At 42.3% G+C, this 20,858-nt stretch overlaps 3 protein-coding genes across 5 annotated transcripts in view; 1 reads left to right on the top strand and 2 right to left on the bottom strand.

The window, feature by feature from the left end:
* Positions 1-3,482, bottom strand: part of LOC110980305 (uncharacterized) — a 67,708-nt gene extending 64,226 nt beyond the window's left edge. Inside the window, exon 1 of one of the 2 annotated variants that reach the window (XM_022236874.2) lies at positions 3,344-3,482. The gene's annotated coding sequence lies outside the window, so the exon portion shown is untranslated. Of the gene's footprint in view, positions 1-27; positions 837-3,343 lie in introns of those variants that run through there. The other variant, XM_022236875.2, reaches the window with a different exon arrangement.
* Positions 3,483-4,259: 777 nt separating this feature from the next.
* drg2 (developmentally regulated GTP binding protein 2) lies at positions 4,260-13,609 on the top strand. Of its 2 annotated transcripts, none has more exons than XM_022236899.2 (13): positions 4,260-4,435; positions 5,081-5,169; positions 5,729-5,800; positions 6,291-6,380; positions 6,591-6,651; positions 7,099-7,189; positions 7,324-7,396; positions 7,992-8,082; positions 9,239-9,336; positions 9,882-10,047; positions 11,520-11,578; positions 12,147-12,200; positions 12,824-13,609. In XM_022236899.2, exons 1-13 carry the CDS (start codon positions 4,372-4,374, stop codon positions 12,908-12,910), a joined length of 1,095 nt encoding a protein of 364 aa, XP_022092591.1. In that variant the 5' UTR covers positions 4,260-4,371; the 3' UTR covers positions 12,911-13,609. The 2 variants fall into 2 exon arrangements, with proteins under 2 accessions (XP_022092591.1, XP_086995459.1); XM_087139333.1 differs by lacking the exon at positions 12,824-13,609 and adding an exon at positions 12,489-12,806.
* On the bottom strand, positions 13,610-20,444 carry LOC110980189 (transmembrane protein 11, mitochondrial-like). Its single transcript, XM_022236605.2, has 2 exons — positions 20,339-20,444; positions 13,610-18,509 (listed from the first exon to the last, which is right to left on the bottom strand). Exons 1-2 carry the CDS (start codon positions 20,353-20,355, stop codon positions 17,996-17,998), a joined length of 531 nt encoding a protein of 176 aa, XP_022092297.1. The 5' UTR covers positions 20,356-20,444; the 3' UTR covers positions 13,610-17,995.
* Between the last annotated feature and the right edge of the window lie 414 nt (positions 20,445-20,858).

Here is a 20,858-nt window from a genome sequence, read left to right as displayed (position 1 = left end):
AATGAAATGAAAAGAACCGTTGCTCACCGTGTGCTCCAACTCACATTCGCCCACATCTGATCTCGCCTTGTGTGCCGTATATCGCGTGTGCTCTTTCCAAATGTGAAGTCGTTTGCTGTTCCGTTTGGTTTTCAACTATGCATGTACATCTCCGATATGCATGACAAGGTTACACGGGGTGATGTTATTTCCACCGATTCCTTAATGTGTTTTAGGGATGTGTTTGGCATGCAGTCATGAAAACTGACCCAGTGTAGGTCAATGTACATTCGAGGTTGTACACTGGATAAATTTTTCATCAGCCACAACAAAGCTTGTGTCTACAACCAAATTTTCGAGGGCTCGAAAGACGAAAACGAAGGCGATTTCTTCACGTAGTTTCCGTGGAATTTCTGAATTTCTGTTTTGCACAATTGTAGGCAACAAGAGTGAAACAACACCGAAAGGTCGTCTTTCTCCTTTTTATTTCAAAAAGCCTATTGGAGGGGCCGTGTCCCACTGATTTAAGTTCGCGGACCTGCCAGTGGCCCAGAAACAAACAAAAAACCTTCACAAGGCGACAGAAAGCGTTCACCTATCACTGGTTGAAATAACATCTGCTACAAGTAAATTATTTTAACCACTTTCCGTCTTGATGAATTTATCCGTCAGTATTGCTCGTGCACTGTCACTGTTTCTTCCGAAGACCCAAGAATGCTCCAAATTACTGAACGTTTCATGAGCACAACCGTACGCACCGACGTTCGTCATCGTCTAAAGTCGGCCCACTTCGAATGCCGCTGTCAAATTGTGAACTTTACACGGAACACTGAGCGAAGCCGCGAATCAGAGACAGATCCATCCCAATGTTTTCCACGTGACGAATGGAAGGGTGATGAATGACTCGCTGACGCAGCAGGGATTATGTTTTCATATACCAAGAAAGCCATTTCCTTTTTCGCGGCAATCTGGCGGGGTGTAGTATTTCTTACCACAATTATGGCCAGCCGATCAGAGCGGGGGAGGCTAGCATCGCCGTCGCGAAATGACGCGACGGTACGGGCACAGGCGGGGTTTATCCGTCTGACTCGTGGGGCCCCCACCTCCTGGAGGTTCCTCATCAGAATCTCCGTACAGAACTGAAGAGGATATTGGATATCGCCAGGTATACGAAGTCACACAGAAAAAGTAAATTAGAATTGTCACTTTTAACATCAGGCGTAATGGCCGAGCGTACATTTGGACGTAAGTTCGTACCAATCTGCTTGGCTTGTTTTCATAAAATGCCCTTCTTCTTTTGATATTACGAGCAACATCCGTACGCGTACACCAACACGCACAGTTTCAGTGAATGGGGGCCTATATTGTAAAATCATGAAAAGTGATCCAAGAATTTGCTCCAACATTGATAATGAAGTAATTTATGCACGAGAAGTCAGCACATGCCCAGTTCTGAAAGGCTTATTTTCGTGACGAAAATGGTCTCTTCTGTAGTATGACTTATACAATTTTGCATCTTCAATCCTCGTCTCCCGATGAGCCCGCTTTAAATGTCAGTGATTTATTCCGCTTTCAGCGGCACAAAATGGCGGTGGAAATACGCAGTCGGTGAAGCCTACATCTGGAGGTAACATAAGCTGACTGTAATTCACTGCATGACTGCGCCAGACAGTCTGGTGCCTGATTCGAATGTCCGAGTGCTGATTTTGTTTCAGCTGACACACTATGTACATCATCATGGGGGCTGGGTCTTGCACTGAACTAACGAGTCTCATTTTAGAAATCGAGGTACAATGATAAAGGTGGTTTGTCAAGTCTTTGGCCTTTCCCCACCTGAGTTTCACACCCGTATTTATGCAATTTTCGAAGTAAGTCTGGTGCTATGCGATAAGGGGCACGAACACATCTATCGGAATTCATTTATTGTTGAAGACCGTCAATGCCTTTTGTTTCCTGTCTTGACGTGACATGTTCCGTGATGAACTAATTTGATTTTATTTGTCATTACCCCGTAAACTCACTGGGGTCATGACATGTCCGGTTTCCCCATTACACGTACTCATGGGCCCTCTCAGAATGCAGCCAGGGGCCATGCGAAATTTCACAAAGGTGTTGAGAAACGTTATGACTTGACCAGCCGTTGGGTCAATTGAATTACGACTCAAATCAGCTTTTGTTGTGAACAAAATCCCAGTAGATTATGTCGCACCTGCATTTTTGATTTAGTCTCCTATAGCTCTTGCGAAAGTTTGCATGCAAAGAAAATTGAACTCCCTGGAACAACGGTCATTCCGAGATCACTCTGGCGTACTAAGACACCTCAAAGCCCTTATCACAAAACCATCCTTCAGGTTACAGCAAGTCTTGAATCATGTGATGAGAGTGTGGACAGCGCATAGGGCAGAAACGTCGATGCAAAGAAAAATTACACTGCACTCATCGACACTGTAATGTAAGTGGTCAAGTAAATCGAAAACAAGGAGGGCGCTCTTCACTTTGAACAAACCAACATTCGGCAAAGGGCGGGCATGCAGTAACATGTGGATGGATGGCCACGATCATACACTATTCCCAACTGTGGACGTGTGCCTAGAGGCCTCTATGTTCATCTGGGGCTCGCGGGTTTCAAAATTTCGGTACTAGGAAAATTTCGGCTAAAACTAAAATCATCGATCCGGGATATGAATGAATGAGCAAGCAAACTGCCATGGAAGTAGCTATTCCAAACTGTTCTCACCGGACCAGAAACATAAAATCATCTGACTAAAATTTCTATTTTTGATCATAGATACAAGCTCTACCGGTAGCCTATGATTTTATGCAACCAGTGTTATGCTTCAAAATATGTTAGCTAGGCATTGCGACAAGGGCATATAGGCGGGGTGCGGAGGCACCCCTCAACAGAAGGGAGTTCCGCTTAACGTGTTCATAATTTTTATTTTTTAAACCACACAGCAGTACGTTATTTTATTAAGGTGAAAGTACGTGGGTTTTTGATACCCGATGACCGAAAAGTAAAATAGCAAATACATGTATCTGGGGCAATCTGCTTTTCACGCGCGCGCTTACCTTCCTCGTTTAAATGCTGGAAGTTGGCGTTCTGTTTTCTTTAAAATTTCACCCCCCCCCAAGCCAAACCAGCTTACACTCCTGTGCGACGTAATAATATGCCCATGGCATGACATAGAATCATACAACATTTTACCTCGCCCTGAGGTGGACTCCTTTAACGGCGTTCAATCTGGGCCACCATTTACCCTACGAAGTACCTGCATGCCTGCACAACAATAAACTTTGCTTGAAGAGTAGCTAACTGAAGTTCAGTTGTACGGTTCCAAAAACACTTCTGAATAACAAAACTTACGTTTCACACTGTCATATACCCAAATCCATCTGTGCATCGGAGAAGTAAGTCACTCAGTAGTCATATTCATAGCAACTCATGAACAATACCACCACGATACAGCAACTAGTAGTCGACTGCATGCAGTCCATGGACCCGTCGCGCTAAGCTCAGTTTACGCATAGCGCGCTAGATGCCGATCAAGGAAAATTGCTGACGGCACAGCTGCGCAGACGATAATCAACGCAAAATCTCATTGGCTGAAAAAGTCTGTTGTTGTTGGCATTGTTTATGCTAAATCCCGTTGCATTCGATTTTACGGAATGCTTGAGGTGACACTTCATACCGCTACAATTCATTCGCTTAAAAAAATTACCGAACGAAATTTTTTTTAGAAACTTAATATACAAAATGTTTTGCGTCTCGACCCACTTGTCTTTTTTTGGAGACCGCCCAGATTTATTGTCATTTTATAATTGTTGCTACAAGGGACAAGCAGATACTCATTTGAAATAAACGACTTTTTTTCCCCAGGTGTTGATAAGCTGATATGCAGGCTGTCTTTGTTAAGTCCTTAAGTCCTACGTGTAGAATTCATGAGACTAAATTTGCATTTTCATTTTACACGTACCATCGCATCGTGACCCTGAATCCAACTTAGGAAATTAGTCCCCTCCCCCGGCCATGCCGATTGGGATTAATGCTTTGATATTCATGCCGAAGAAAACTAAGACTTTTCTAATGACAACAAAAGAATCACCCTAACGATTTTATTTATCTAGAAATAATCCATGTAAATAACCTGTACCATTTGCGAGTGTATGTACAAATTCCCAACTTCATTTTCTGGCCAGACGAGGTGGTCATTAGTAAACCTCAACAAGTCAAACGTGCACTAAGAAAAAGAAAAAATAGGCCTAGTCGTCAGCTTAGTCAAGTCTAATTTCCGGCGTAGTTTCTAGTTGATCGCGCTACTGCACGCTGGCGAAGTCTCGCTGTGACTTCTGTCTTTTCATTTTCGAGAAGCCACGGCCATCAGAATTTTAATCATGGGGATTTTAGAGAAGATAGCAGAGGTTGAAAAAGAAATCGGCAGGACCCAGAAGAACAAAGGTAAGATTGGGCACGCTGCCATGCCTCGTGATGTCGTTTTGGCTGCGTGTGCTCAGCTCCGTAGTGTTTACCATTTGCGAGAGCACTGCATCAATTTCGTGAAAATGTGCCGTCATAAGAAAATTATTAAATTATGAAGCTGTGAGTTTGACGCCCATTTTTAAATTTTTAAAACCAAATCGTTGACTACGGCTGCGATCAATACACAAGACATGGAAATTGGCTACCGCCACTTTCCGTACATGTGTGCAATTCTTAGCCAGGCTGGTTGAAATGGCAGTTGGCTGCGGCGCACTGGGGGTCACACTGACCAATCACCGACAAAGCCAGTACACGTGAGCATCTGATTCTCCCAGTTGGCATTCTAAGACTTGCTGTTTCATGTAGGTCAATTAATCAGGCTATCAACCATAATAAGCATTAACAAGTTAACTCTGTTAAAGGTAGGTTAACATTTACATGTAAGTTTCAACTACATGTACATACAGAGAGTGGCAATTGTTTCCAGATCTTTGAACAAAAAAATATTGTCAATGTTGAGGATAGCCTTTTGGTTTTGACGAAGTTGATAACATTGAAATGATCTTCACAACAGTTGTACACATGTACTTCATTTTTTTCCTTTTCATTTTATTTTTATTTTAGCCACTGAGTACCATCTGGGTCTGCTGAAGGCAAAACTTGCCAAGTATCGGTCACAGTTGATTGAACCAACCACCAAAAGCGGAGCTAAGGTAAGCACTTTGCACCAACCTTTCTTCCTTATGCAAGATTCTTGATCTTTGATCGTACTTGGACAAAAACTGACCCATAATTTGAACTTGAAACTCCTTTGCCAAATATGCTGGAGTACTGGTTTTTTTTATAAACTTAAATGCAAATGACACCATTTTGAATTCCATGATGTATTATTTGCTGGGAGGATCTACTCAGTTATACCAGAATTCCTTGTAAGAGTAACACCTGTACGTAGGGACGCTTGTGGGTTAAATCCAGGCCAAACATGGATCAGCAAAGGCCAAAAGATATTTGTGCTTCCTGTTTTTCTACTTACCCAATTTTGACAGTGCAGCCCTTAAGTCTTGTTTTGGGGAATTTGGGGGAAAATGTAAAATTGGAAACAAAAAAAGAAAAAAATGTGTCTATTTTAGTTGAAATATGGTGTAAAAAGGTTCAGTGGATAAGTGACTAGTACCCTTTAAACTTGGTTGTTCATTTCATTTTGAAATGAATGCCACCTGACCTCTGTTGCCAACCCAATATTTACACATTGACATTGCCTGTGTCTGCTAGGGAGAAGGGTTTGATGTGATGAAATCTGGAGATGCCAGGGTTGCACTTATTGGCTTCCCATCCGTTGGCAAGGCAAGTGCTAGTTTGCGTGTACTTTTATGCGGTCATTTATCAATAAAATGGGGGTTTTTTTGCATTATTTTAGACAAAGCAAGACAAGAGAAAAGGAAGAAAACTTTTGAAAACATGTCTTACGTGCATTTGTAGTGTCTTTTGGGGTTTCTTTCCTTTTGTAAGACACTTTACCTTAATATTGATTTGACTATAAAATAAACCATTTCTAAGTTAAGTAATAGGTTTGCGGTTACACCATGCAAAATATATAGTTTGTATGTGTGTTTTTCAAAAGAAGCGGAGGGTACCTGACAGTTCTGACAATATGTTATGTCTGTCATCATTTTTATCCGGAATATAAAATAAGATTTATCATTACCCCACAACCTGTAAAACTGACACAGTGTGCGTACATAGTGCTTCTTAAAGAGTTTGCACTTCAGTTGTACTTTGTCTTTTAGCCTTTCTGACCATTTATTGTGTGTGTTTACAATCTTGTTTACTGCAGTCCACTCTTTTGAACACACTAACCAGGACACACAGCGAGTCTGCAGCCTATGCCTTCACCACATTGACCTGCATACCAGGGGTCGTTGAGGTGAGTTCAGGATCCCAGGTGGTTCTTTAGGCAGGACCTCATGGGTCGGTCAATTGACCATGGGCACAAACTTTTTCGTGCCTACCCCCACTAGGGAAATCTTTGCCCCCAATTTGGTTCTCATGTGTAGCCCACAGCACCCTCAAGTTTTAAGTGCTTGAATTGGCTGGAATGTCGCTCATTACTGTCTTGTTTTGTTTCTGATTCTAGTACAATGGAGCCAACATCCAGCTGCTGGATCTGCCAGGAATTATTGAAGGAGCTTCACAGGGTGAATCAAGAGTTTTATCTGGGTACCAGGGTATCCTGGTTTCTAGGAGGGGGGAGGCAACATGGGACCCTGTCTCATCCATAAAAGAACCTTTCCTCCTCCAAAGAAAGGTGCTGTAGTGGCATAGACTAAGGTCTTCCTGCTTTCAATTCCTATTGTTTCAGACTGGTGCTTGTTTGAATAAACTTGTCAATGTGCCATTCGGAATCAAGAAATGTTTCTGCTTTTTTTTCATGAGTCTGCATCGCATTGTAGTTAGTGAACTTTTGGGCATGGTCTTCCAACTCATGGCTTTTATGTTGCCACCCAGAAGATTAAGGTGAAGGGCTTCATGTGAGGTCATGACCTATCGTCCACCTGAACTCACAGCTGATCGGTTACCATGCATCCCTGTTGTTTTGTCTGTAGCTGAGTAGGTCTCAACAGTTTTCTGCTGTTTTCCAACAGGCAAGGGGAGGGGTCGTCAAGTCATCGCCGTGGCCAGGACAGCTGACGTGGTCATTATGATGTTAGATGCTAACAAAGGAGATGTCCAAAGGTTGGTCAGTCGGCCGGCATTGTTGATTATTAGTTTGCATGAGATGTTCAATGTTCAATACTACATGGCCAGCGGGCAGATCTGTGGTGATTTTTGGTTGCATTTTGATTGATATGTTCTCTATTTTTCTTCAGAGAACTGTTGACAAAAGAGCTGGAAAGTGTTGGCCTGAGATTAAACAAACCCAAACCAAATATATACTTCAAGGTAAGATAGGATTTTGACCCTGATCGGGAAGGATACCGACGAAATGCGTCACAAGGTTTTGGAGAATTGGACGGGATGTATTGGAAGGAAAAAAAAAACTGAGTTGTAGTTATTAAACACAGGGCTTGATGATACCCTGTGAGAGTTACATTAAGCAGAATTTGCCTTTCAACCTGGGAACGTTGGTTTCCAGATGCGTGGAGCGGTTGACTGAATGTCTCTAGCTTCTTAGAAACTTGTGAGTTTCTCTTTGTATGCTTTCTTTACTACAAGTCAGTATAGAAACGTAAACAGTAAACCTCAAAGTAAAATGTCCGCATGTGATGGGATCCCACGAAGTGAGGATTAAGGATTTTATTTCAGTAATTTGGTTTCAGAGTTGAGAGAGCTAGCATCCTGGTGAAAATGGACATTGGATTTACACTGGATTTACACTGGATTTACACTGGATTTACACTGGATTATTTTGGACGCCTTAATTTCAAAAGTGACTCAACTCAAAAGAAGTGGCTTGCAGCGACCTCAGCCATTCAAAAGATGCCATAGAATAAGCAGCACTGAGAAACATTTTTTTTCCTCTCCACTTTGGTCTTAGATAAAAAAAGCTGGGGGCTTGTCCTTCAACTCCACACTAACGCTCACCCGGTGCAACGAGAAACTCGTCCAGATGATCCTACACGAATACAGTATCCTATCCCTACACTGCCAAATGTGGCCAGAGATACAACTCATCACATGACTGTACCAGTTAGAAATGATTTTATGTTTTATAGATTTACTCGTATGAAACTCTTAAACTGATGGAGAAAGAAACCTGGAATCTATGTACCATTCTTCCAACAGCAAGGCAGGTTCTTTGATTGACATCAGTTTGATTGTCATTAATTTGCATTGCTCTCGGATAGTTCCCTTTATTACCAATGCCTACTCGGAAAACACAACATAAAGAGAAAGCTACACAAATTGTATCTCTGTTGATGAGATGCTGGAGTCCTATCCACCCTGTGTAGGAGTGTTTGCACCCCTCTTAAAGTAAAGACAAGAGGTTGTTGGGGACCTTTTCTGGACACTAGACACCCAGTGCATAGGTGAAGACTATACATTCCAGCAGAAAGTTAGATGCATGTGCTCAGCATGCCCCTTGCCAAATGTGCATGAGCCTTCAATGAGGGTGGATCCGGAGGGGGGGGCCAATTGGGGGCCATGCCCCCCCCCCAAAAAAAAACGATGAGCAAATTTTTTACATCAGAGAGTTAACGCATTAAGTGTCTTAAATGGAGGTGGTTTTGTATGGAAAGAGCCATTTTCTTCAAGAAACTGTTTGAGCAACTGCTTAATTGTGACTGGTGCAATCATTTAATGGAAAAGTGCACCAGGGGGCACTGTTTACTTGTTTGCCCCCCCCCGAAAAACTTTGGGACTGGATCCGCCCTCGGCCTGCACACACCAGTGTTGTAGTCGAGACCATCACAAGACCAGACACAAGACAATGCACGAGACCATTCACAAGACCATTCACAAGTGACAGTGTGAACAATGGCTAAGGAATGCTTTTGTTGCAGTTCATTTGAAGCGCTTTTGGCTTGAATTCAGACTGGAGGTCTTGTGTTGGTCAAGTGTTGGTCTCGTGTGGTCTTGCGATTGTCTTAAGCGGTCTCGACTGCAACACTGGCACACACACACACCTAAGGGAGACTGCTGCTGTGCGATAGCACATCATCTTTCTTTCATGCTTGAAGCGGATATCCTGACAAAGTCTTGGCAGTTTTTAAGGCCATTCAAACAATCCACTAGCACAGTTATAAATCTTTGCACGAGGCTTTTCCTTAGTCTTGCCTCCAGAAATTTTCAATGCCGAGGTTCTGTTCAGGGAAGATTGCACGCCTGATGAGTTCATCGATGTCGTTGTAGGCAACAGGATATACCTGCCTTGTATATATGTAAGTAAGAAAACAGTTCTTTTTGTGTGCTTTAAAATCAAACTATCAGTGTTACACGTGTCTGCAGTGAAGCGGGACCTGTTAACTGCCTAGAACTCTCAAAATTTATCAGGACGGCTTTGAAAGTTTGACAGTGCTGGAAGGTATAACCAAGAGACAGGTGCCCCTGTAATTTTTACTGTGTGAAGAATGAACCAGTAGATTCTTCTGTAGTACTGGATTTTGGAGGATTGGAGAAGGTTCCAAGTGAAAAGTCCCAGCGTGTAAAGATTTTATAAATACATGTAAATGTATCAGACTTGGGTCTGCGTTCAAGGCCTAGAAATGCACAGGTAGTCTCCTGCAGTGTAGTGAAGTCCATCACAAGTCCCTTCAAGTCTTCCACTTGTCATCTGGTCGCAAGTCACAAACTGTTCAAGTGAACTGCGGCAAAAGCTTTCCTTCGTGATCTTGTTACTCATAACTCGTGACTGGACTTGTGACTAGACTCCATTCCTACCCTGAAATTCTGGAACCTTGTTTTCCCGAACCCCGATGTTGCACAGGTGTATAACAAGATCGATCAGACCTCCATTGAGGAGGTGGACCGGATCGCCCATCAGCCTCACAGCGTGGTCATCAGCTGTGAGATGAAACTCAACCTGGACTATCTGCTGGAAAAAGTCTGGGAATATCTCAGCCTCATCTGCATCTACACCAAGAGGAGAGGAGGTGAGTCGTTACTGTGTGATAAGAGTTGTGCCGAATAGTCTAAGAGTCAAATATCCCCAGGCACTAGGCATATAGAAGTTGTAACAGGGCAGCCATTTTTTCCGGTAAGAGTTTTTGTCCCTCGTGACCCACAGGGATACACATGAGCAGTCCGTCTGTGCTATCCGTCCATAACAAAAGCAGTTAATAGAAAGATGGCACCCATGCGCAACCTCTGTTGTTAGCTAACGTCAGGTAAACAAAAACTTATTTTTCACAATTGGGGTCATTTAGAGAGCTTTCCAAAATCCAGTTCTTAACAATCATGGTGTTACGCACTCCTTGACAAAGTGCAGCTGTTTTGTTTGTTCAAAGTCAAATCACTGGGACCTTTCTGAGGATAGTGTGGATGAGCAATATATAATTTGGGGCTTTTTTGCCCTGCCCGGCGTATATTGTAACACCGTATACTCACTGTTTCCCCAGGATGCTTGTGAAAAAAAAAACCATATGTACACGGGTGAGACTCGAACCCATGACTTCCTGCCGATCCCTGCAAGCTCGGTGGTCTCCCAGATGCAAACCCATCCTTAGAAATAGATGAGCAATATGTCCTTCATAACACTCTTCTGAGGCAGGGCAGTGTGCTGAGAAAGTTGCAATATCTTCATATTAGCGGCCATCTTGTCTCCGTCGGCTTCCAAGAAAGTGCCCTCCATTTTGGCATATTGGGTGTGTGTTTACACAGCAATCAACCAGCCGCCCAACGTGATGTGTCCTTTGCCATTTGTAGCCCTTCCACAGAAGGCAATCACTTCAGAAACAAAATGGCACCAGTAACAAACTCACGTCACAACTTTCCCTGTGATATACACCTCCGTTCTAAGACTGTGTAGAACCCCCTGTCTTTGCACTTTCTATTCGACCGTGAACCTCTTGCCAAAGTTTAAACATTCATGAGAACTCTGGACTTGGCTTAAGCCTACCTGATTTCGTGGGTTGTACCCAGAATATGCCTCTGTAGTCTTCCTCCCACCTCTAAAACTGTAGCTGCTTCTCACTGTATCCTCTCGACAGGTTTCTTCAGGTTTGCGAGCTCCAGTGCCTGGGGTGCTTTTCAGGAACCCGTGGTGTCATTACCAGAAATAAATTATACTAATAACAGTGGTGGTTGACCAGGGACCAAGCTCATGGCAGTACTTTACAGCTAGCAGAAAGTCATGTTTACTATGGCACCAAATTTTGCTAACTGTACTTTTTCGTGGCCTTGCTCAGCGTGGTTGTGCTGACAGTTGATTTCCATTGGTTGTGCTCACTTGCGTCTCCATGGAATACGTCAAACTTCTTTCGGTGTCAAATTGTGTACTAAGTGGCACTGTGAAATTGGGCCTAAGACTTCACATCCCTGACTTATACTCTTCCTCTCTCCGCTGCACTTTGCATCGGCATAGATTTTCTTTTTAAAAAAGTGTTTTCCCCCCCCCTGTTTTCAGAGAGGCCAGATTTTGAAAGTGGAATCATCATGAGAAGAGGATGCACAGTTGAACATGTCGTAAGTGAGCACTCTTTCATGTCCACAATGAATTCTCCCCAGCAACACAACCTCTGTACAATCCTGCTCAACAGTGGAACACTGCTGTGACCAACGCTATACCGAACATTCGGGAACATCAAACATCCCTCTCATCCCCTGAATTTTCTGTGCACTTTTACCAAACATTACAAAGATATTTAAACAAAAAAAAAGATATCTAGAAGTCATGGTTGTAAGGTAAAGTTTAAGAAAAATCTCACGATGGAACGACAGCCAACACATGGTGTGGTCTTTTTCATTCTTTGGTAGCCCACATAGCGTGTAATAAACGTAATGTGATTTCTGGTGGGATTTGTAGAAGTCACTGGCAGTGGAGCAACACTACCAGACAGCCATAACAAACTGTGGCACAGCTTGAATATTAGGTGGGAAAGGGAAAGCTGCATGCATGGTTGTTGTTTTCTGATCATTGTGACTGAGCGAGTAGGTCAAGACTTGTGGGGCAAACTAGTCAGTTTTCTGGTTTGCACCTCCTGTTTATTTCTGCAGTTATTCCCGACTGATTTTTTTTTTTCCCCAACTGCAGTGCCATGCTATACACAGAACTCTGGTCAGCAACTTCAAGTACGCTCTCGTTTGGGTAGGTTATTGTGACGCCCCCGGCAAGTCTTTTCAAGATGTGCTCTAAAATGATATCCTTCCTTAGATGCTGGAAAAAGATAAAAAACGGTTTCAACACTGTGCGGATCTAATATTAGCTCATCAAATGTTGGTCCGCAACTCTACTGTTGAAAAAACCTGAAAAGAATTCTGTTAATTGAGATCAACATATCAAAATCCATTGAAGTTCGAAGCTGCCGTGATGATGTACAGGCTTACTCAAGTACAGTCCCACACCTGCCGTCTCTGGTACCCATGTACTCTTCAGGTGGACAGAAACATTCTACGATAGTCTGCCCTGCCCAAGCACTACCAAAGCCACTGGCTGGACTCGAACCCACCACCTCAAGAATGACCCACGAGATCTTCATTACGCTGATACTCATGAAGATCTCAATGGCCAAGCACTCCATTTTAGCATTCACTGAAGGAACCACAAAACAATTTGGGAAGAGTGTGTTTGCATGTAGAGCAGCGACATCCGCAGTGGCCTTCAAATGGTTCTCTTTGGGGACGGTGAGGTTATGTTATAATGTAATCAGAACTCACCATACGGTGACTCCAGATTCACTCTCTTTTTTTTTTTTTTTTACCTTTTGACAGGGCTGCAGTGTCAAGTACAGCCCTCAACGAGTCGGTCTCCAACATATCATGAGCCACGAAGATGTCATACAGGTCATGAAAAAGTAAAACCTACAGGCCAGGGTCCTCAAACTCGACCCGACATCTTTTCTCGTCTTCATTTGTCGTGTGTCTTCCCCCCTCCCCGTTTCTTCAACAGTTGCATTTATTGGAGGGTATGTTTTGCTTTGCATAACTTTAATCTCAAAATAAGTCCGCTGACACTTCAGCATGTTATCGTCAACTGAAAGGAAAGTCTAATGGAAATGGAAGAAGTGGCTGAAAAGGGGACAAATTGCGGAATAAAAATAGTTATCTCGGCTTCACGGTTTCTATAAATTCTAGCAATTGCTTTGTAAGATAAGATTTTTCTCTCTGCCCCTAGCCCGGATTGTTCATTTTGATACAAGTCGCACTTTTCATTTTAGTGTGGCTTGAAATGACAACTTTAATCACACGGTTGCAATTGGTCAGCGATGCTCTGCCAGACTGGAGTTTTCCTCTTTTGGGGTAGGGGTTGGATGAGGAAATGACCGGGCGGCAGCAAGCCTTTCTTGTCATTACCATTTCCCAGACAGAGCACAGACTGTATGGTAAAGGAGTTTCCAATCTTGAGTATTTTTAACTCATACTCAGATACCCAAACTCATCAAATGATTTCTAAAGTAAAAATTGACACATATCAGGCATAATCCCAACTGTGGAATGTAAATCGTGATGGCAGCGGATTGTGAGGTGATCAATAAATCCACGCAAATCCAACTACAATTCACTTCCATCTATTGTTTTATTTCGTACTTCATTTGTTCATTCAACAAGCTTATAGTACAATTTACATTGCTGCCAAACCAGGCAGTGTTTCAGAAAGGACAATTCCAACCAGTTCTGACGAAGGGATGCACACCACCAGTAAGAACTGACCCCAGTATACAGAATCTTTGAACCTGCAAAATCCCTTTATTTACCTTGATAAAAAAATATGGACAGGTGGAGAAATGCTTTAATGCACAATAATCCTCGATGGAAATTTACACATTTCTAAATGGAGATTAGAGTTTTTCATCCCAAATTTAAATGGATCTCTGACGTTGAACCATTTTTGTGTGGGAGATTGTGGGGATCACTTTAAAAAATATTTTTCTTTCATGAAAGCTTGAAATTCAATGTATTCAAAAGATAATTGAGCAGCGCGACATTTCCTTTTTTTCTGAATACCCCCATGCACCTGATCTAAGCTTTTGACACCACTGGCTAAACCAGAGAGTTTGACAGTCCACAAGGGGTCACAAATACGGGGAATCCAATTTACATGTATTTGCATGACTTCCATTTGTCTGCAGTGTGCGGGAAATGTGCAGCTTCCTTTTTTAATACACTTATCCGAGGAAAAACCCTCACTGCCGTAGCATGCCGAGTGCCTTTTTTAAAAACTTCTTCATGCATTTTGAGCAAGTCAAAACACCCAGCTGCTTCCAAATCATGAATTGTTAATGTGTAACTTATGTGTGAGCTCAATATCAAAGCAGCAATGGCTTTAAAATTGGCAATTCCACCGTAACGGCATCATATTTTGATACATATCGAAAGTATTGTTTTATGAAAACAGGAAAAGGAACTTCAATAGACTACTTCCAGCATCAATTTTAAGTTGCCTTTTGATTAGGAATGTTGAGGTTGGTAATGGAACCCCATTCAGTTACCAACCTCATTTATCATTCTTAAACAGCAGAGTAAAATTATCTTTGAATAACGAAATCAAAATCCAATTCAAGACTTGATGCTGAAAGTAGAAACCAGTAGTCCTTTTGCTACTTTACTAACTTAAAACGCTCATTACTTTAATGCATATCAAAATCTGTCAAAAGAAGTCAGTCCGTTAATGTGGAATTGCCCAATTCTAGTCATCTGATTAATGCATGCTAACCTGTTTTGAAATGTCTATTAATTGATCCACAGGAGAGTAAACCCACATTTACACGTACTTCTTTCTGAATTGTGTTTAGCAAAATAAATTCAACCAGCAAAAGAACGGATTAGTGTACATTTAAATGCACAAGCGAAAGTCCCAAGTCTGAAAGTATGCTATTCCATCTGAAATGTGTTTCCTGTGTGTGTGCAGTATGCATGAAGTAGCACTTGCATCACAATGACATTAGCCGTCCAAGACAGCATCTCTCATGGCGCGAAACGTCACCCTAAGGAATTGATCAAAGGTTAAGACTTCAGCTTTTTTTTTCAACAAGTGATGAATTTCTGACACGGACCCGGTCTATCACCAGTCAGTAATGAATACAATTGATTTCTACATGTAGGTAGTCTCACAAATCTGCACATTGCAAAATTTCAAGGGCTCCTACCTTAAGTATGGGGAGGGGGGGTGAATTGTGTATGTACACTGAGTACCTGGCATTTCAGGGAAGTTGCCAATTCAGTTCACAGAACTGGACCTTGAAATTATCCCTTGATACTTTCCAATCGTGACAATAAGGATTTTGCTTTTCTGACAAGAATGCCCTGAAAAGGAAAAAGGGCCTACTCATTTCAACAATAAACTCTTGGGACTGGTTTTGATACAGTGTAATCTGGCTGAGCTATAAGTACGCACACAACCCAGGAAAAACTGGCTGCACGGCATGCATGGAAGTTCAAACAAAAAGTAACCAACGGACAACCAATCATTTTAGGACTAAAAGAATCGAACTGGGTCTTTAACCTCAATTCCTAAGGCATATTACGTGTAGACAGGAACCTGCCTGAATCCTATGGAATCCATCACTTCATAGAAACTAACGGCACACTCTTTGTACATCTTTTTCCGGGGGCATACATGTAAGGCCTAGCAGACTAACAGTGGCTGTGCTATGCCTTGGCCAATCTTGTAAAATCCTCAAGAAATTTTGTAGTGGATGTTTAACATCTGGGAAAATAAGGACTCACTGACAGGCTGAAAGAATACTACAGTGCAACTTTGGGTTAGAATTATAACACATGCACATCTGTCCACAATTTGAGAGAACATCAGATACAAATAAGGAGTCCGTGCGATGAATTTTTCTCAGATGCACGGTTGTACAATTTCAATGCATGGAAAACACTTGAGAGTTGATACCTTTTTAGGGTTGTGTATTGATTAGGTGCTTTGCCGGACAACTAAGGGTGCTGTCGCTGTGATGTCATTCGGGGAAGCCACTGCTCAATATTTTTGACTTTTTCACATTTTTGGTGAAAAAGACATTCTTCGTGTCATTTTCTGTTGAATGTGTGGACCTAACATCCGCTCACTTCTGGATAAATCAGCCAAACAAATAGGAAATTAAGGCTAGCACAATACAAAAAATCCAAGCAGTCTTTGGTGCACAAACCAATGCAACATCAAGGTTTTTCTCAGGATGACATCACAGTCTTGCTCTTGCAAATTTGCACTAGCATAAAAGCCCAAAGGACACCAAAATACCATTTAAAATTGCAAAGGTGCAATTTTGCAGGTTTTTAGTGCAAAATCTGCAAAGCATGACCTCTTTAAACGGGACTTTTTTTTTTCAGTTTGAAATACCATCACCATACACACATCTTTGAACACTGCTGTGTTGCCAGTGAGAGAGGTACTCTGCTTTGCCCACATAGGCATCCAGCCTCATTATCAAGCTTTAACCCTCCTATGTGGAAGTCACTCTTTGGGTCACTTGGTGAACACCTCAAAGAAGCACAGCTGTGTTGTGTTGTGCACTGCACCAACAGTCCCTCACAGGAATATCAGATTGCACTTTTGTGCTGCCCAACAACTGTGCTTCACTGTTTCATGTGCATCATTGTGCAGTAAACCAAATGCAGTGAAGAGGACTGCACAAAAGACCCTGGGTCATTTTGTGCTGACAATCTACTGTGTACACACTGAACCTGTGCATGTTTGAGTTCCATATAGAAACTACATGCTCACCAGTGACTGTGGGCATTTGTGCACATTTGTGCTGTAAAACCATAGGAGGGTTACTACCTTGACAATGCCTTATCAAGTCACTCTGCGGAATCACTGACATAAATCATGAAATTACTTGGGGCATTTATACACCATCATTATAACTTGGGTTTCTGCATTGACAAGCAAACCTTTACAAATGAGACGGCACACTTTTGCAGTTCTGCTGTTACTGTAAAACAATACAGTCTAATGGAACAACAGATCTTTATCATACGCTACCATGTTTGACTTGTTCCCTGCAGACCCATTGGCAATAGCAATACCCCTTTGCATATTGATAAAAGGGAACAGACTATTTTTCTTTCCAGCCTCAGTTTGGTTACATTGCTTTGAATGGGAGAAAGGCAAGATGGCTGCCCCATGATAGAGGTCCGTGGACAGAGTTGTTCCCAATGAGCTGGAAGTGCGATGTACAGATGTACATGTACTTCTGCGCACTTGAGGACACAAACGTGTGAACCAGTGTTACACACTTGAGATCAATGCATAAATCAGTGTTACGTGCTACTTATTCTGCACACAGGAGTTCTTGTGAGTTTGTCACACAAACCTCCTATACATATGTACATGTATGCATTCAGTCTCTCTTATATGGCACAGTGCCTTACGCACAACGAATGGCCACCAAGCAGAAAAACCATTTAGTGTGGTGTCACCAACTCAATGAGAACATGTGTAACGTATGGGACACACGCCTTCCCTGGAGCTGGCAAGCATGGTAGAGTGTACACACATACATTGTAACTGGAAGCAATTTTCATCGGAATGCGCACAAACATGTAGTGTCTCCACCCATGTGCCAGGCACATAGCAGTAATGCATTCCAATTTGAGGCAAATCTGTCTCATATCATTTTGTCCACTGAATGTTGAATTGCCATTGCATTGAAGTTGATGTTAGATGTTGGCACATAACTTATTGGTCACAGTCTCATTCAGTCTGTCAAATCATCAGAATATAAAAGCAAGTGTGCACAAAGTCAGTCTGTGACTGAAAAAAGGACTTTTTCTTTGCCTATTCCTAGCAAATCTGAATGCAAACTTTTACATGTGCATTGCCTGGCAATGCCAGAGAATTTAACAGAAACCACCAAAAGCTGCTCAAGTCCTGTAGGCTCCGACACACAATGTAGCTGGATCATGAAAATATCCCCTAGATGCTGGTCGATGCAAGCATCATTGAGCACACCAGCGGTAGAATCTGTAGGCGAGATAGACGGCTGCCAGTCCAGCGATGACATTGTGCAGTGCCTTGCGGTATTTGTCCTCACGCCGCACTAGAACGACAGGGGTGGCAGTGGTGAGGGTGTGGAGGGGTAGACGGGCCAAGCTCCTGGTGTCGTACTCCACCTGGTACTTGCAGCAGGGGTCAAACTGCCAGGAAACCCCGTAGAGTGCGGCGCAGGCCGCGCTGGTTGCGCCGAAGGGAACGCTGATGAAGTTCACAGCCTTGGCCGGGAGCATCCAGGGCGAGACCAGGCAGGCCACCCCAGCCAGTACGGCTGTCTTGTGCAGGCAGTTGCCCACGGTGATCCAGCGTGCCGTCTCATCCCCTAACCGGGACGGCTCTATGATGATAATGCTCCGCCCTGACTCCAGGGCCTGTTCCAGTTCATATTCAAATTGTTCCTGAGCGTCCCCGTTATCATAGATCTCATGGATGATGGCACAGTCAGTGGGCAGTGCTTCTCTGAACAGGAAATTTAAAAAAAAAAAGAATCACTCACTATGTGGACTCTACAATGTGATCTGACCACACCACGCTTTCATTGTATTCACTTTCTGAATAGATCCCATAAAATGAATCTTAAGGCCATTTTTTTCTGCAATTCTGTTTCAATTTGCATTTCAAAGCACAAACTGAGCTTTTAGCTTTGATTTTTCAATATCTCTCTAAGTCCGGCATTCCGATGAAGGACTTTTAATGGTGGTGGTGAAAATGATTCAGGCTTGTAAACTTTGTACTGATTTCCGTCAAAGGCTCTGAACTCAATGGTGGCTGTAACAGCTTGTGGCTCATTTGCCGGACTTGGCCACATCTATGCACAGTTTAACACAATATATGCGAGGAGAACTCTACAAGCAACATTCCCTTTATGTCTGTACAACACTGTCACTAATAGCAGGAGTATTACACTGAGCATGTAAGTACTTAAAAGTGAAATCCATATCCTTTCCCACAGCATTTTGCGACCACACACGTAGGAACTGGCGAAGGTTGGCTGAAGATTATCTCATCATTTTGTTTACACAATCTCTATTTAAGCCCTAATCTTTAACTGAATTCTATAAATTTCAACCCTTGTACATGCGACGATTATAAAAAAAGACCCCCCATTTATTTTGGTATAACCTTATTTGCCTTTAACTTACAATCGTCATTCATATTCAAATTAGACTAGCGCCACCAGTGCTCAATTTCGGTTGCTATCTTATTCTTCATTTTCCGGAGATGTCCCATTTATCGCATTTATCCTATCTCTGTTCTTTTACAGTTGGAAACAGTAAATAAATATTTGTTGAGAATAATCCTTTGATTTAAGAGTGCCACATACAATTTCGGAAGAAAAAGTAGGCCCTACCATGGTTAAGTAGCATGGGTATACTATTACTAGACATGCTAGAAAAACGAAAAAAACAAGCGACATTTTTTTATAAAATAATATTTAATTTGACAAGAAACAAATTGCTAATTTATTTTCTCATGATCAAAGCATGACAAGTTTTGATGATGGAGCAAAAACGTGCAGTAGGGCAGACAGGATTTGACATACTGAACGCATGGAAAAAAATGTTGCATCCTGACTCCACTTCAGCAGTTCTGTACAAAGTCTATGGGGAGTGAAGAGAATTTTCTAAATATTTCCCAACAACATCGGTAAATGTTTCTCAGTCCAGAATTTGTGTCTTTCCAGCATTTCTGTAATGACTGACATTTATTGGGATGATATATGATGAGAAAAGTGGGGTCAGGATGCAACACTGTAGCCGAATGCATCTCCATGATTGAATCCATGTACAGATGTAATTTACTGACTGACAGACACCATTTAAAATGTGTTGTCCTGCCATTAAATCAGTTAGCAGTGTTGGGCCTACCCGGCATGACTGGTACCTCGGGCTCCACCATCCATGGGCCTAATCAAAATGCCAGGTCATGAAGGCCAAAGAATCAATCTGCCTGACACAAGTACGTCAACATGAGTAGGCTCAAATGATTCTCATAAAGGTTACATCGAACTGGACACACAATTATGCAAACCACAACAGGCATAAAATGCTGAACGTGCCGTCACCATCCACGCTCACTAACGCTGACAATGTCCAACGCCATGAACGTTCAACATGTTCAATGAATGTTCACGATCGACATGCATATGCAGTTGCAATGTTACAAAGATGAACGAGAAACAAAAATGTTCATTATGTTTGATAAAACAAATGGAACTTAATGAATCTGCAACAATGCAAATACGTGAAATAATACTTAATTTAAGTTATAAAACGTAAAATCATTACCGTTCTGTCTCAGCCATCTTTTTTGTGCGATTGTGCACGTAATTAAATGAACACACCGGTAGCAAAAGAGGGCGCTATTCATGTCAACAGTGAAGGGTCCAGTGCACTAATTCAAGCCCCATTGAAAAGTGTAAAATCAGCACCGTTCAGGGCCCAATAGCATGCACGCCAACATCCCTGAGATTTCTGAAACACAAATGAAATTTTTGTCTGGTCACTCGTCTTTCAATTTCTTTTCAATTTTTTGTGGGTTAACCAATTACATTTTTAATTATTCCTACAAAACAAAATTACCCCCCTAAAAGTGATTTTTCCCAAGTCCGATTGCAGCCATTTTCCAAGTGGCAACCCTCAACTTTCTCGGGCACGTAGGACCATTTTGCAACCGTAGTTTTTAGCCATTCTGCTCTCAAAAAGCTCAAAGACCCAGGGAGTTGATCCTGGCAACGATTTACACAATCTCACCATTTTGGGGGCCAAACAACCCCTTTTTCAAAAGATACTGTGGGGGAGGCACTTT

Source organism: Acanthaster planci, linkage group LG07, assembly GCF_054643075.1.
Source record: "Acanthaster planci isolate LZ-2023a linkage group LG07, COTS_SCS, whole genome shotgun sequence".
Lineage (NCBI taxonomy): Eukaryota > Metazoa > Echinodermata > Asteroidea > Valvatida > Acanthasteridae > Acanthaster > Acanthaster planci.
Note: the sequence above shows the minus strand (reverse complement) of the source record. Positions and strands in the feature narration are given on the sequence as shown.